Raw genomic sequence first — 15,805 nt, 5'->3', positions numbered from 1 at the left:
ATTGTTGGTCACTTAATTAACCGAGATCCGAATCGTTAGCTCCTATTCTTTGTGCCACAACTGGTTCACTTTGTACCACAATACCGCCTGCTAAGAGCACCTCAAATGCCACCAGACATGAACACACACAACATCCACAGTCCTCAAAGGTGTCCTCCTCTGCGCTCGCTGTGGTCGTGATGCTGCCCCTGGGACACATGAGGCAGTTTGACTGTCATGGCATTTATAGCCTACGATGGGAAGAATCGGGTCCGCACTGTCATTCTCTCCACTGTGGAACAGTAATTATCAGACAACGAGTAGCCCCGAGAGCTATCTTTAACACTGAAATGTGACACTTACAGCACGATACCGGCCGGCTTTTTCCAGGAGTCCCATCGATCTGATTACTGGCAGATGGCATGAGAAATGCTTACTACGAAATACTGGTCACTCCGTGCGTTTTCCAGGTGGAACTGGCATGAAAAGGAAATATGCCTCCAAATTGTCAGCCTCAGAAATTTTGTCCGTGTCCTGACTCAGGTCTTAGTCGTAGCTCAAACCTGCCTTAGTCACGGTTATGGCACCATCAATGTATCAAGCAGCTAGAGAGGAACAGGTTCCTCGGCTGTGCGTTGAACCGCCTTTGATCTGCGTGCAGACTTCACTGCAGATTGACAGACACGATACGTATAGACGGTCTGTCATGACCATGTTAATATGCAACATTCTCTTGTAACTGTAACCATACAATCTGAAACCGGGAGTGCATACGGGGAATGCGACTTTTGTGACACAGGAGGACATACATATCCACTCAAATTCACTTGCGGAAGGGTGAAATGGGACGAGTCTTCGATATCGTGAGCAATAGCTGAGCGCCTTTTCCAGCGTTTATCATGATGCCGAGGAGCATTTTTCATCATTATACCGCTCACGCTGATATGAAGCAACAGAAACAGCATAGACAAATAGTTGCTAAGAGACAAGTTTTTACGCAGACGACAGGCACTGAGCGACATGCATATGTATGCCAATGGATTTAATAGTAAATGGGATCGAGGCCTTGTATCACAAAACGCGTCAACAACGACAAGCACAGTGCACGGACCTCCAAATCAGATTGCGCTGTTAGTCGCGCTGCGTCCTACCTCTTCTTTCTCTACAGATACATGTCGAAGAATACGAAAAAAGCTGTAAAGCCTCCCATAAAGCTTTCAGCATCTCGAGATGTGGTTTCTGTCGCTCCTAGGCATGTTTCAGTGAAATACCAAGGTAAACGAGATGAGAATGGACTAAGACCCTCAACCTCGCGAGCTCTTGTGCTGCGAAACGGTAAATATGGTGCACGAGGAACGGGAGAGCTTATGTTAGCTAGCAAGATTAGCGGCAGAGAGAAACTTGATCTTTTGGCAGGTTGGTTGTAACTGTTCCTCCGTCACTCCAGGCGCTGAATGCTAGTTAAGAGGATCTTCTCAGTCGATCCAAGAATGCTGTTATGTCTCCCTTGCGACTGGAAACTTGCGTGAAAATAGCAGACTCGCAGTTCAACGGTACGCGCACCAATGCGCTGTATGATTTGGATCGAGAGTCTCTAAACATTCGAATAACTCAGCCTATTTGGACGATATCTCCAATTTGCAAGATCCTGACTTGTTCTTGGCCGAGATAAAGGAAGAACTGATGGCGCGCACACCGTGCAGCGACCAGCGAGGTGCTGAAACTCTTGAGAACCCCACCTATATTGCCTCAGTTATCGCAACCAGGTACGACTTAGCAAAATGTAATATATCTGATAAGCATGACGCATTGATCCATTGCATACTATGTTGTGTGAATGTTGTAGAATTCACAATGCATATATGCTTGCATCTGCATGGAAAATTGTCCTAGACAGTCTTCATGATCTACAGCAAGCTGGACTCGTCGACAAAACTGCACAAGCCCAACTCAAAAGGGACCAGAGTCTGCGATCTCAATATTTGCTTTTGTGTGATATGGTCAACGTATTGGCAGATATCGGGCAAAAGAACTTTTCGGTGCTCGCCACTACGACTCGTGAGATGCCCTCTCGTTTTATGTATCTGATGTTTCTCAAGGTTGTGTCCTTCAGCCCATTATGCTCACTATTTCAAGCCTGCTGAAGGGACCGATCCTGACGATCCAGAGATGACCTTTGACTGGGGCGCACTGAAGGACGCAGGTAGATCTTTCCTCGATTCCATCATCGTCGAACTGTGTTTCCCGCATGCTCCGTATCCTAAGCGCATTTTGTATCAAATCCTGCACGATGCTATAGGCGAGGCACCCCGAGAAGCAAAGCGCTTCCCTCAATATCTATGGGATGCAGTGGGCGACCTCTCTGTAAGGCTCAACTTGATTCATCTGGTCGTATCCATGACTCTACTTTCTCTTCCAGATAACTTTACAGCTGCAGGAATTACTTGAAAGCACACTATTTGGACCAGAGGGCGAAGCTTGGAAGAAATTGCCACGCCAGATGCCGGAAAAATATGATCAGTGGATTGATGCCCAAATATATTCTCAGCAAGCCTCGAATAGTCACAACAACTTCAAAGATCTCGTACATCCGTTGGATAAAACCAAGGATAAGGTTGTCCTTGAGAATATGTGGAAACATGTCAATCTTGTAAGTTTCTGGTATCAGGTCGTTTGTTCTCCGTCATTCATGTTCTCCATTCGTTGTCGTTAAAGAACTATAAAGCTGTTTCAAGTATGAATATCGATACCCTGTGGCAACTGGACGAAGCATTACATCGCATCCCGCAATGGAGTTCTTTTTATGTACCAGGCTTGAATGTAGGGTCAGATTCCGACTCAGACGCACCTCCGGGTCTCTTTCGTTCCAAAGGCAGGCTTCCTAAAGCAACCAGAGCAAAAGGAAGTAAAGGACGAAAATTACTTGCGATTACCGATGGGCCAGCAGATGACGATAGTGATGGGTCTATGCCAGGCTTGCAATCTGTCTCGGATTCCACGGGAGATAGTGATAATTATTCAGACTCTGATAAAGAAGATATGGATATTCAAGATATGGACGAGGATGACGACGACGACGAGAGTGGGTATGACAGTGAAGAAGAGGCGGAGTACCGTGATATGATAAGAGAAGCTATGGATACAGCGATGGGCATACCCGAGTTCTTTGATCCTAATACTCCAGTCCCCGAGCTGGATGCGGCGGATGGAAAAAGGGGAAATCCATTCTTGAAGTTGCTTGGGTCTCTAAGAGGTAGGATTATCTCGATGGTGGCTATGTGGGTTCCTTATGGATGAATTTATCATAGGACGAATGTTCTCCTCCAAGACAAGGCTTAGTACAACTGCGCGGACAGGTCCTCTCAAAGATTTGTTTGGTAAAAAACCTGCCCCCCAAAAGCCTACCCCGCCGACGCAGAAGGATGTATCAACCTCCCAGATTAATTGGACCAGCGTACCTATAGATGACTTACCTCCTTTGGAGCCCATCTCCGGCACAACGAGACTACCGAGGCGTAACTATACTACACCCAACACGCCAGGTGAGTGTCAAGTATCAATAAAGTACCAGCTGTAGACTAAGGCTGTCATTGCGCAGCCGCAATTGCAGCGGCAAGCCTAGGGTCGAATAATTTCCGTACAACAGTGGAAGAAGTAGAAGATGAAGATGCGGCAGATTCGTCTGCGAAGAAGAAGAAGAAAAAGAAACCCAAGAAAAAGAAAGTACGCCCAGCTGACGGAGAGCTAGCGCCAGTGCAAGAAGACATCCCCTCGAACACCATGGCCCCGGCTCCCTCGCCTAGTAAACCAATGACTACATCTCCTCCTACCTCACCTCCTAGAACTATGCCGAGGAGATCAAGCGGGAGTGGTGGTGCCCCTTCGATACACTCCCACATGTCGACCGCATCTCTGTCGCTTCCGTTAGAGCAGACTACTGCCCAGTCTTCTCATTCGTACTTACAGGAGCGTGAAGGACCCAAGGCTAAGATTAAATCCCGGCCAGACCACGCCTCACTCTTTTCTAGTAAAAGAGGCTTCCTCTCTGAGTTGATTGGCAGCAAAAGCAAGACGGAGGCTGCGGAAAAGTCCAAGAAGACCAAAGGAAGTAAACACAGTTGGTTCAGCAGGCTGACAAAAAAGACGAGTATCTACATGCATCAATTGCTGGGTACTTCTGAAGTAGCGGATGAGAAAAGTGCTCCTATGAAATGGGAAAACTTCTTGAAGGTGATTGGTTGATAAAACATTCTTGTGTTTGTGCACTTACGATGAACTGTTAATACAGGTCATGCGCGAGATGGGATTCACTTATGATCCTAGCACGGCAGGCTCCAGTGTGCGGTTCGATCCCCCTGATCCGAAAGATAAGGTGAGTATTTCATGCTAGCGCCCCGGTATATGCTGATGACATGTACACTGAAGTCCATCACATTCCATAAACGTATGTGCGCTTTTTACATGACATGACGCTCATTGAACGGTCGATCTAGCCCATCCAGATACGACGCTACATCCAATAAAGCTGAAGGAGTACGGCAATAGGTTGAAGAGATACTATGGCTGGTCAGAAGAAGATTTTAACAAGATGCTCAACTAAAGTACGCTAGCTTTTGACGGATATATACGCGAAAGCTCACTGTGTTTATAGTTTAGTGTCTGGAAGACGCCTCTATGTGATGTACGAATACCAATCCCTGCCTTTGTCAATGACCTTTATCATGTCAGTTTCTCAATTTTGAACTTACGTTTTTGGAAATCCTACGATCCTCCTGGTATGGTTTACCGCCATTTTTAAGTGAAAGCTATAAAAAGCGAAGTAACCTTTGGTAACATTATAACGAGCTGAATAGCATCTCTCTCAGCGATCTTCATGTACGCAATCTGATATATGTTCGTGATTCCTACCACCTTCATGAAAATGAGATAACTAAGTTTGACTTTAACTCAGTGGATTGGGGCGTCTCGCGGACTGAATCATAAGGTAAGGAATAGCGGATAACTGATGGAAACCTCTGCAACGGAAAATGAGCTTTCATACCAAGGTATAGTAAGACGTTGAGCTTGAATGACTGGCAAGATCAAAAGCCCACCATGTTCAGCTATGCAGTTGGCACTTCCAACAATTGCTGAACCATTTGGATTAAGCTGAGGGTGCTCCCTTTGGCACTGTAGGCAAACTGTCTCAAACTATAATATTACGATGAGCCTCGTATATTTTCCGTGATGCCAATTGGCATTCAACAGTACAGTGTACAAGGTATAAGGCTAAAATGATGGATCTTCTAAAATTATGCTGCTTAAACGAATTCTCCCCACACCGACTGATGGAACTGGCGTTTGATGTGTCCATAATCAGGAAAAGATCGTGCAGAGAGCTCATTGCCCACTTTTATCTCGGGAACATACCTCGTAAAAAGCTTAAGGAAGGTTACGCGATGAGTATCGCGTCAATTATGTAATATTTTATTGATTAATCTTCCCACGCCTGTATAAGACCTAAATGCGGAAGGATTGAGCTCCCTGTTGCGAACGATGACGGCCAGGCCTCCGCCAGCGCGGCCGCACGTTGCACTCAATCCATCTTTTAATGTTCGAAACACTGCTGATTGGGCGGAGGACGATGCCTGGGACTCTGGGTCCGATGCTGAATCTCCTCGCCAGTCTACCCTCTCACGTTCATGGAGATTGTCCCCTGCGACCTCAAAACGCACACCATCTTCCCCTATAGCAGCACCAAAGCCCGTTCCCAGAATGTCAAGCAATTCTTCTTCATCTGGTCTTGCATCTTCCTACACCCACCTTAACCCCCCCAGTCCTAGTTCTTATCCTCCAAGGTCAGAGAGCACCCAATCTCCAAAAAATGGGCTCGGATGGACTATCGTCAGAAAGACCAGTGATCCTCGAGAACATGTGAATATTAGAGATCAGTCTAAAGACGAAGATGCACATGGTGACGTTGACCTGGATGGAGATATGGTGGTTGGTGATCTTGAGCCGGATGTCGTGGAGCAAGAACCAGGAAGGAAATCTAGGTCTGACTCGGAACGAGGGTCTATCAAGTGCGACGCTGGTGACATCGTGAACGGTACACAAACTTTTCAAAGTTTAGTGATTATTCTTTATCGATGATATACTTAGATCCATTCCACGGGTTGCGTCACTCGTCGCCTCAATTTCCCAATACGCACCTCAGCGCGAAGGGAAACCAGTCGCCTCAAGGAATCGAAAAATCAGAGAAGATGATGCGGGAGCATTCCATCCGCTCGAGTAGACGAGTCAAATTTGTTGAGTGCTTGAGCAAAGAGGATGTCAACATTGGTGAGCCCTTGAACCATCCAGGAATTCGAATGATTAGTGACACCCTTTAATCCGTGGTGATAAAGCCGATTTGCGAAAGCTTGCCTGGGCAGGTGTTCCTAATGAACTACGTCCCATAGTCTGGCAGCTACTCCTTGTAAGTGATTACGCCGTACGTCCCACTTGGTGCCAATAGTTTTTCACAGGGGTATCTTCCTCTCCCTTCTCCTTTACGTTCTACGACGCTTTCCCGAAAACGAGGAGAGTATCTTGACCTTGTCGAACGTGCATTACCTCGCGACAGACAAGGTCTTGATCAGCAGATATGGCATCAGATCGAGATAGATGTGCCCCGGACCAGGCCAGGTGTACGGCTTTGGATGCAGGCGTCCACTCAACGTGTATGTATCATAAACTAAAACCCATGCTTGGATACTTATCTCTTCCTTTCAATAATAGAGCCTTGAAAGAATACTCTACGTTTGGGCTATACGACATCCGGCGAGTGGGTATGTTCAAGGAATCAACGATCTGGTGACACCATTTTTTCAAGTGTTCCTTTCAGCATATATAGGTACGTATGTTGCAATTTGTCTGAACTGAATTCTGTAATCGCATGTCTATTTTTTTCCTCGACAGACTCGGATCCTGAACAATTCGACACCTCTCTACTACCCTCACATGTTCTCAATGCCGTCGAAGCAGATTCGTTTTGGTGTCTTTCTCGACTTCTTGATGGCATACAAGACAACTATATCTCCGCACAACCAGGTATCCAGCGCAGTGTAAAGCGAATGGCCGAACTTGTGGCGCGGATAGATGGTTTGTGATTCCAGCATGGCAGCCAGTCAGCCATTATAATAACTGTATGGTTTGCACATAGCCCCGCTTTTTGCCCATCTCGAAGCCCAGAGTGTGGAGTTTATGCAATTTGCGTTCCGATGGATGAACTGCCTCTTGATGCGCGAGATTAGTGTTCAAAATACCATTCGCATGTGGGACACATACCTGGTCAGTCCATATCTTCAATCTTTAGACACAATTCTGATTTGATTCATCGAGTAGGCTGAGGGCCCAGACGCCTTCTCACAGTTTCATTTATATGTTTGCTCTGCTTTCCTTGTAAAATGGAGCAAGAAGTTGCGCGAAATGGACTTTCAGGTACAAAATCCACGCGTCATCTTAATTCAAGATTTGAATTGCTATTAACACACATTGCAGGGCATAATAATGTTCCTTCAGTCTCTTCCTACTCAAGATTGGGGGGATCATGAGATAGAAATGCTCCTCAGCGAAGCATTCGTACTTAATTCCATATGGCAAAATGCACAGAGCCACTTCAACGCTTAAGGAACACATGGCACTCAAGCCGTGGCAATATGTAATGTAGGACCATAAGAGAAGTCAGCTAAAATCATGCTATGTAAAATGTTATGAAAGTTAGAAAGTGTAATGTTAATATCTGGTCTGCGACCAGGCAGTACTATCCTTTTCGAGGAGCATCCCTGTGAAAAGACGAAGAGTGTAGGTCCTTTCCAGAAAGGTGGTAGTATGTGAGACTACTGAGCATGTCCTTCGGCCTGTGCAATCTCTCGGTCTAAAGCATTCTTCAGTTCTGACGCTTGTTCTTCGGTCTTCATGCGAAGCTTAAAGAGTCTGGAAATGCCTTCGTCATGGCCCATAAATGAGACGAATTTCGTAGCCGCTGTCGGAGCAAAACCTGTGTAAAACTTGAAGTTCTGCAAGGTACCAGTTATATAGTTCTCCTTGGCAATCAAGTGATGCAAAAGACGTACAATTATGATCTTGCCTGTACTGCTATTTCTCAGCAGCATGCGCCGAGCGTCTGTCGTCTTGTGTTTCTTTAAACGAAGCATACCTGGTGACGTTCGTTGCACATTGATTTGAATTGAAGAACATAATTTATGGGCTACTAACCTACTCCCATGTCTTTCCATTCGGATTTTTCATCAGTTTTGAGCATTTTATAGACCTTGCATTTCGCAGCGTGAGTGGTCTCTTCGTCTTCCTCTCCTTCCCCTTCTTCATCATGATTTGTACTGGGAAGAAGCTTGGATGAATCTTCCTCTGTCCCCTCCACATTTTCGGACGGAGTGGCGTTCCTTGATTTTTCGGCTGGAGGTGAAGCAGTGTTCTCAGAACTCTTGGGCGGGGCACCAAAAGAAAACCCTGTCGAAGACTTGGCCGAGTCTTCCTCCCCATCCTTCGCTTGATTTCCAAAACCGAAACCAACAGGATTACCAATGCTGCCAGTTCCTTTACCGAAACCGAAGAAACCAGTCTTTGGGGGAGAACCTCCGCCAAAGCCAGTGAAAGGGTTGCTGGTGCTTGACGGCTTGTCTGCCACCCCAAATGCCGTAGAACTACCGAATACACTAGTAGTGTTGCTAGTGGTTGTATCCGAGGACCCTGCTGAGAAAGATGAAATTGGACCGGTAGTGACACCGAAACCTGAGGAAACCGGGGCAAACGCAGATATAGGCTTTGTTGATGGCGCGTCCGAGACTGAGGTCACTTTGGACGAAGAAAAGAAGTTGGGGACACTAGTGCCAAATGGTGAACTTGAGGTTTTTGGTATTGAGGGAGCATCAGAGGTAGGAGCAAAGGGATTCCCACTCGACTTTGTACCAACACTCTCCTCAGCTTTCATAGGAAAGCCACCGAACGTACTTGTCAAAGATGGAGCGCTAGAAATACCAGACGAGAACAGAGAAGGCTTAGCACTGACATCGTCCTTTTTTGAAGCGCCTGTACTGAAAGCTGATTTTAGCCCTTCTGGGTTCTGATTGTTACCCGCAGATAAGGAGGGACCAAGCGATGATGAAGGGTTGACTCCGCTAGTTTTTGACGCAAAACCAAAAGCAGACTGTGGTTGGCTTGAGGTTGTAGAGGATGATGTGGCACCAGCTGTGAAGGGATAACCACCTGGTTTGGCCACAGACGAGGATTTTTCAACGCTCGGAGTAAATCCACCTCCGCCACTGGGACCGGAAGTAGAAAACGCACCAAAACCAGAGAAACTTGACGGAGGTGCCGGCATCACCGCTGCTTTGAAGATATTGATATTTCCGGGGGCTGATGAGGGTTCAGATGTAGAATCATCTTTTGCAGGTTTAGACTGCTTGTCATAATCGGTCTGCACTGAAGTGCGCAAATTTTTGTAGCTCTCTAACAGGCCGACAACGTCTACGAATGGATCTCGCTCAACCGCTTTAGAAATGGCAGACAGGAACGACACATTGAGACCACGAAGAGATTTGTAGTATTTGACCTCTGCCAAGTCTTCTTCTTTTTTGAAAGATGAGCTTGTATACGTTGACGTACTCGATGTTGAATCAGAGGCGCTAGGACCAATAACGGAAGCAAAAGCCTTGGTAGCGGGTGACGCCAAAGAAGATACAGAGGGAGTGGTGAAAGAGAAGGATGATGTTTGTGAAGAAGGATTCAGTAGGCCACCAAATGTAGAAGAACTGGACGTAGGCTGCGATGAAGGTATTGCGCTACTGAGAGCAGGAGTAGGAGGCGTGAAGGTGAAAGGACTGGAGGTAGTGGGTGCAACAGATGTTCCAAAACCAGAGAAACCTCCAAATTTCGGCGCACTTGCTGATTTCTACAGTGCTTTGAGAAGAAAATCAACAGCAAGACCAAGAAATGCTTACGGGTTCCTCGGAAGAAGAAACAGGACTGGGCGAAGGGGCATTGAGCGAGGAATTCCCGGCCATTACACGCTTAGGCAGAGCCTTTATCCTATGAAATTTTGTAAACATAGAGTTTTCAGGGATGGGTATATGCCACATACTTTCTATCAGCAAGAGCAGATTCATCCGCCTTGCGAAAACCTTGAGCAGGGTTTGGTACTTCCTAACTCAACTGTGAGCTATGCAAGTCGAATAAGGTACGAGAGACCAACCTGTATATCATCGTCTGCATCGTCCTTTGAAATCTGCCTTTCAGCTCCTCTTTTCATGATGCTCAGGAGACAAAGACTGGCTTGAAGATGCCTGTAAAGTGTAAGCTTGCCTGTTAGTCCAAGTTCAAGCGAACGCGACACGGGCATGCGGGTGAGAAAATGTTACATAATCATCAACGCTAGGGTTAGGTTTCTATCATTGCGTTTTGAGTCTTCCGTCTTTTGGGCGCGCATTCTCCATTCAGTTGTAACTTATCCCAAGACATTGCCCCAACGTTTCTTCAATCATTCCCGGCGTCTGTTTGCTGTACATACTCTCTTATGTCCTCATCGCCCACAGCCGCGATGGATTCGCGTTCGTCTTCACCCGCAACGCCAGACTCACCAGACGGCATACATCCTGTTGCCATACACCATGACAATGAATTTTCCTCTTGGTATCATTCCTTACGTCCCGGGAAGAGCTTTCCAGAGCTCAGCGCATGGGACGAAGCTTCACACTGTCTCGCCGTCGCAAAGTCCGAAGAGGAGCGCATGCTTCAGCTCGATGATTTGATCGACGAACACGCATACGACGAGTATGACTCTCGGTTTCTACCACTGGTGTGCATGGCTTTGCTGATAGTGCTGTTATTAACAGCCCTTCGTTGTCTGGCATGGAGGCTTTGTTCCCACATACGCGCCCTTTCGCTACTGGTATAAAGTCTCAATCAAACGGTCATGCGCCTGCACCCCAAACCCCGGCTCCGACTGCGCCTCTCATGGAGTCTGATTTCATGGTGTCATCGCAAGGTCAGGTATCTTGCACTAAGCCAATTCCTCCTCCAGCAGTCAGACCTCGCAAGCGAGATCCTTCTACTACCCCGCATAGAGTGGTATATCCCGCAAAGGACTCATGCCATAAGTATGCCGTCTCTCCATTTCCCAAATTAATGTGGGCTTACACCCTACTCAGTCTTTCCATAATGACACCAAATATCCCCGAAAGCGGCACAAAATCTCGTGTCGAGACTCAGGTCCGTGTTACGATTGACTTGGCCCATGGTAGCTCGTCGTCTGGAGAGGCGTTCAAATACGATAGGGTGGGTACCTGGAAATGGCTCAAGTTACCACCAGGCACTTCCACGAAGAAACGTACTCGAAAAGAGGGCAAAATCGGTGAGGTTCGCGACTTTTATGATAGTTATATGCAGTTAACATTGTAAAGATCCTGCGCCTTTAGATATTCTTCATCTTACAGCGGCAGTGACTTGTGCGTCACCGCCTTTTAGTCGTGTAGTGAGCTGTGCTAGCTGTCAAGCCCGTGAAGTGAGTGCCTGTTACCGGTTAAGTGTTTCTCAGCTTCTGATTGCGGTCGGAAATCTAGGCCAAACGCGTTGCAAAGAAACTTGCTGCCCGCGTTAGGCCCGCTCGGTCAGATTCAGACTCGCCCGAGGATGGAGCGGACCACCCCAAAGGCTCTAAAGAGGACACAACAAGCATTATCCAGTTTAACTGCCCCGAGGTATTAGATTTTGCTTCGGGCTCCGCCGTACTACCCGTACGCATCACATGTTACTGTAGGCATCATCGCGAGAAGATTGGTTTTCATGTTCACTTCACCATGATGGATCACAGTGGTCGCGTTATTGGAACAGGAACTTCCCCGCCTATCATGATAACTGATGACCACAAGAGCACGCAAAAACAAGGTGTATCTGGTTTCCCAGATGAGGTAGACTGGTCTCAGTATATACAGGCCGGAGAGCCCGTGGAACCGTGTGCTCCCTCTAAACGCAAAACGCAAAATAAGAAAGGCCAATCTAAGAAGCGCCCTAAACCTTATGACGCCGCGAGTCGAAGTAATTCTGCAAGATTCTCGAGGGAGGCTAGCGTTGGTAGCTTTTCCTCGCCCGTCAATTCGCCATCCACCGTACCTAACACAAGGTCGCCCACTCCTTCACATCCTCCACATTCTTTGGCTTCTATTCAGCCTCTCTCTCAAATCGAATGTATATCTGTAGCAACCATTCCTCAAGAACAAGAAATTACATCTACTACCCAGCACAGCACACTGGCCGGAGAAATGGATTTGAATGATGCGTTCGGAGTTGCTGACATCAATATGCTTGGACCGCCGGAAGCGAAGGATATAGCCTCTTCTTCTGCAGACCAGCTGTCTTCTCCAGTGTCCGGTACTCTGGCATCCCCTATTCCTACACCTGTTCCACCATCGGCTGACCTCATGTCTGACCTGGTCCCTTCCCAAGCAATGCCATTCATGTTTTTCAACCCCGGTTCGCCTTCAATGACATCGGTTCCACTCCCTAAGATTCATCGTCTCATCCCTGCCTCAGGCCCCACTCACGGCGGTATTGAAGTTACTGTCCTTGGCGAGAATTTTCACCCAGCGGTTCAATTGAATTGCATATTTGGAGATGCAGTGGCGAGCTTCACGCAACGTTGGAGTGATAATACTCTTGTATGTGTATTACCTCCTAGATCATCTCCAGGTGTAGTCGCTGTATGGTTTGAAGGTGTTGAAAAAGATAATACCCTCCCTTCATTGTTCACTTACACCGACGAATCGGACCGAGCACTGTGAGTTATTTGTCGTCATGTGTGTAATTGTGTGATTTCTCACCCTATCCCAGCATGGAACTGGCTCTCCAGGTCGTAGGCCTCAAAATGACGGGCAAAATTGAAGATGCCAAAAACGTGGCCTTACGCATCGTCGGAACTACGGGCACCGAGGACTCTCAAAGCAGACCTGAAGCCAGCACCGCCATGCAGGTTGCATCGTCGTCTCCATCATTCAGAGATATCCGCCCTCTTCTCTTAATCCGTACAGGGGAAGAAACTGACTATGAATCTGTGATCGTCAAGTTTCTTAATATGCTTGACGTGGCTGTGGACAATAAATCAGACATTCCAATGTCTGCTGCTATCTCACACACCACCACAAGTGGGCAAACTCTTCTTCATCTTGCCGCATTCCTTGGATTTTCCACTTTGGTGGAGTTCTTGTTGAGGCACAACATCGACCTAGACGTTCGTGATCGAAACGGATATACAGCCTTGCACTTTGCTGTTACAGCACGTTCGAAGGCTTGCGTAAAACTGTTGGTCGACGCTGGTGCTGACCTTGAGATCGTGAACGTACTAGGAAAGACTCCAGAGGAAATAGCACCAACTGGCTTCTTTGCCGACATCATCTCGTCTGAATCAGAGCAGTCTTATGAAGCTGACGATGACGATGACGGAGAATCTCGATGGGGAGACGTGGAAACGGAAGATGAAACCCATGAGGTAACCGTCAAGCGACGCGTCACGGATCGCATTTCTCGTCGCCGAGTGGATGATTCTAGTCAACAAGCTGAGAGAAAACAAACACCCGAAATTCCTCGTATGGATACTTCTCAAGGTGATCTTGACACTTCCTCTGACATCAAGAAGCCAAAAGACGTTGAAGGTGATGAAAAACATACTGCATCCTTCGTCGATATGATTCAGCGCACATTGGCACAGCTTCATGCTCCTCAAGGAATCATCCCAAATATGCCTCAGCTTCCATTACCTCATCTGCCTGAGATGCCCACTGTCCCATGGGCTGCGCTTCCTCAGATTCCCATGGTGTTCCCTGTTTTTGTGCCGATGCCTGCATGGCCATCCTTCCTGACAGACAAACGGGACGAACAGCAGGAATATATTCAGGGCGAAGATGCTGTTAGACCGACGGGGTCTGCTACTATGCGTGCTGCTCAAGAATGGCGAGCTACATGGGAGAAATGGACCGCTCTTGCTATCGCAACTGCTACCATGCGCCAACAACAGAATGTAGAGGAGGCACCTCCCATGTACACACCAAGAGAAAACTCCGAGGATGACCAGCCTTCACAACAACATGCATCATCATCTGTCTCTGACGGCGAGGCGTCTAATCCACCCAATCGACCTTCTAATACAGCAGACAGGCCATCCAGACGGGTTGGGTATGAAAATTTACAGATTGCGGACCAAGAGGTGAATGCTTATGGCTACAGGCCAACGAAGGCTCAGTCACAGAAATTAAAGAAGAAACGTGGGGTTCTTTCATAGCCCATAAATTCCTCATGCTAACTTTCACCCTACAGACGACCGTATGCTTGTCCTGTTCTGGCTTCCTATTCTCCTCAGTAAGTAGCTAGTGATATCGATTTGTTTGCTTCAAGCTGATTTGTTTGCTCAGTTTCGTTACTTTGGGCTTTACATAACGGAGTACGCTTTGCATTGCAGGCAATAAAGACTACCCTTTCATTGAGATCGGGAGTCCATGCTTGAGATTCTTTTTGTTCCCTCAGTGAGTGTACAACTATCATACAATGTCGCCTCCTTCTAACATTGAGATGTTTAGTTAAGTTAAGCTGTGAATGGACACTAGATTTTAGATGCATTCACGAGTTATGCACACATTGGTGTGGCTTGTCGGAATTGCTGTAAGAATACTCGTAGTCAGTTGTACCTACAATTTCGCACCGACAGGGATGCATCGTAATAAACTTTTCGGAACAAGATGGTCTCTAGAGGTTCTTTCATCGCAATGTTTACTCGTAAAGACCTCCATATTGATTCAAAACATCTGATAGGTTACTTTCCTCTGTGCTTTTTGAAAGATTCTTGTATACCCTTTCCAGCCTTGATATCTTCCATACATCTGGCGTCAACTTCCTGGCCCTTGGCCGCAACTTCGATTACCTTCTCCGTCATGTCCTTGGGAACGCAAACGACACCATCTTCGTCAGCGACGATCCAATCTCCGGGGTCCACTCTCACTGATTCGAAAGCATCATCACCTTCACCAACTTGTCCCTGTGGCGCAATCAGGAGAGGGATATTGATGGCGGACGGACGGACAAATGGAGACTGGCCAACGGTCGAATGGCCCCGCGCAAAAACTGGGAATGAGGCAGTTCGATGCTCTGCAAGATCTCTGCAGCGTCCAGAAATCATAACACCGACAGCCCCGCGAGCTTGGGCACCCGCAGTCATTAGGCCTCCCCAAACAGCATTTTTAGCCTCTGAAGATGAAGTAAAAGGGGAAAGACACTGATAAGTGGCGATAGAACGGACTAAAGGGGAAACAAACTAAACGGGGAGGGGCATCTATGACAATGACAGAGCCTGCTGTTGCAGTATCCACAAAGTGGGAGGACAGTTTTGGGGACAGCTTGTCTGATGTCATGACCATTTTGACCGTGTATGCTGGTCCACAAACTCTCAAACCCGACGCAGATGAGGTAGGGGACATCATGTTAATGTCTGGAATGTAGCCGCCATTAGGAGAACCAAGCTTGATAAGAGCATCGGACAATTCGCAGGTAGAAAATGAAGAGAGAGATGGGGGGTGAGTAAGTGTTGACATAGCTCGGACAACAGACTGCAATCTTGCTACTGCACGCTGCATGAAGGTGTAAGGACCAATATTAATATTTGACTTTCAGTTAGATAAGCGCTCTTAAGTAACCCGATCGGGGATATATCACAGCCACAGATATAGTTAGTGTTTTCCCACGTCAATTACCAGCGACGAAGCTATAGATGGTATGAATTACGTAATTAATTTCCACGGGCATTGGT

The 15,805-nt window shown here is 47.1% G+C and overlaps 5 protein-coding genes across 5 annotated transcripts; 3 read left to right on the top strand and 2 right to left on the bottom strand.

The window, feature by feature from the left end:
* Nucleotides 1-1,151: 1,151 nt before the first annotated feature.
* Nucleotides 1,152-4,579, top strand: SERLADRAFT_437394 (uncharacterized protein; the record flags this gene model as incomplete). The annotated part of the gene is made up of 12 exons (XM_007317730.1): nucleotides 1,152-1,395; nucleotides 1,446-1,532; nucleotides 1,595-1,745; nucleotides 1,826-2,037; nucleotides 2,093-2,343; nucleotides 2,399-2,629; nucleotides 2,695-3,232; nucleotides 3,288-3,521; nucleotides 3,578-4,209; nucleotides 4,268-4,351; nucleotides 4,405-4,423; nucleotides 4,473-4,579. 12 exons carry the CDS (start codon nucleotides 1,152-1,154, stop codon nucleotides 4,577-4,579), a joined length of 2,790 nt encoding a protein of 929 aa, XP_007317792.1.
* A 905-nt stretch (nucleotides 4,580-5,484) lies between these two features.
* On the top strand, nucleotides 5,485-7,994 carry SERLADRAFT_466194 (uncharacterized protein; the record flags this gene model as incomplete). Its single annotated transcript, XM_007317729.1, has 9 exons — nucleotides 5,485-6,067; nucleotides 6,121-6,300; nucleotides 6,366-6,436; nucleotides 6,486-6,680; nucleotides 6,739-6,853; nucleotides 6,919-7,101; nucleotides 7,163-7,290; nucleotides 7,345-7,440; nucleotides 7,501-7,994. 9 exons carry the CDS (start codon nucleotides 5,515-5,517, stop codon nucleotides 7,627-7,629), a joined length of 1,650 nt encoding a protein of 549 aa, XP_007317791.1.
* An 85-nt stretch (nucleotides 7,995-8,079) lies between these two features.
* Nucleotides 8,080-8,961, bottom strand: SERLADRAFT_466191 (uncharacterized protein; the record flags this gene model as incomplete). Its single annotated transcript, XM_007317728.1, has 3 exons — nucleotides 8,080-8,155; nucleotides 8,214-8,545; nucleotides 8,603-8,961. The coding sequence occupies 3 exons, from the start codon at nucleotides 8,948-8,950 to the stop codon at nucleotides 8,098-8,100; spliced, it is 738 nt and encodes a 245-aa protein (XP_007317790.1).
* Nucleotides 8,962-10,531: 1,570 nt separating this feature from the next.
* Nucleotides 10,532-14,509, top strand: SERLADRAFT_437391 (uncharacterized protein; the record flags this gene model as incomplete). The annotated part of the gene is made up of 8 exons (XM_007317727.1): nucleotides 10,532-10,788; nucleotides 10,851-11,114; nucleotides 11,166-11,368; nucleotides 11,418-11,518; nucleotides 11,577-12,790; nucleotides 12,844-14,270; nucleotides 14,323-14,364; nucleotides 14,418-14,509. 8 exons carry the CDS (start codon nucleotides 10,532-10,534, stop codon nucleotides 14,507-14,509), a joined length of 3,600 nt encoding a protein of 1,199 aa, XP_007317789.1.
* A 17-nt stretch (nucleotides 14,510-14,526) lies between these two features.
* Nucleotides 14,527-15,647, bottom strand: SERLADRAFT_466187 (uncharacterized protein; the record flags this gene model as incomplete). Its single annotated transcript, XM_007317726.1, has 2 exons — nucleotides 14,527-15,246; nucleotides 15,320-15,647. 2 exons carry the CDS (start codon nucleotides 15,630-15,632, stop codon nucleotides 14,816-14,818), a joined length of 744 nt encoding a protein of 247 aa, XP_007317788.1.
* Nucleotides 15,648-15,805: the final 158 nt, after the last annotated feature.

The sequence above is a fragment of the Serpula lacrymans genome, assembly GCF_000218685.1.
Source record: "Serpula lacrymans var. lacrymans S7.9 unplaced genomic scaffold SERLAscaffold_6, whole genome shotgun sequence".
In the NCBI taxonomy this organism is placed as follows: Eukaryota; Fungi; Basidiomycota; class Agaricomycetes; order Boletales; family Serpulaceae; genus Serpula; species Serpula lacrymans.
The sequence above is the reverse complement of the archived record's forward strand: the minus strand, read 5'-3'. Positions and strand labels throughout refer to the sequence as shown.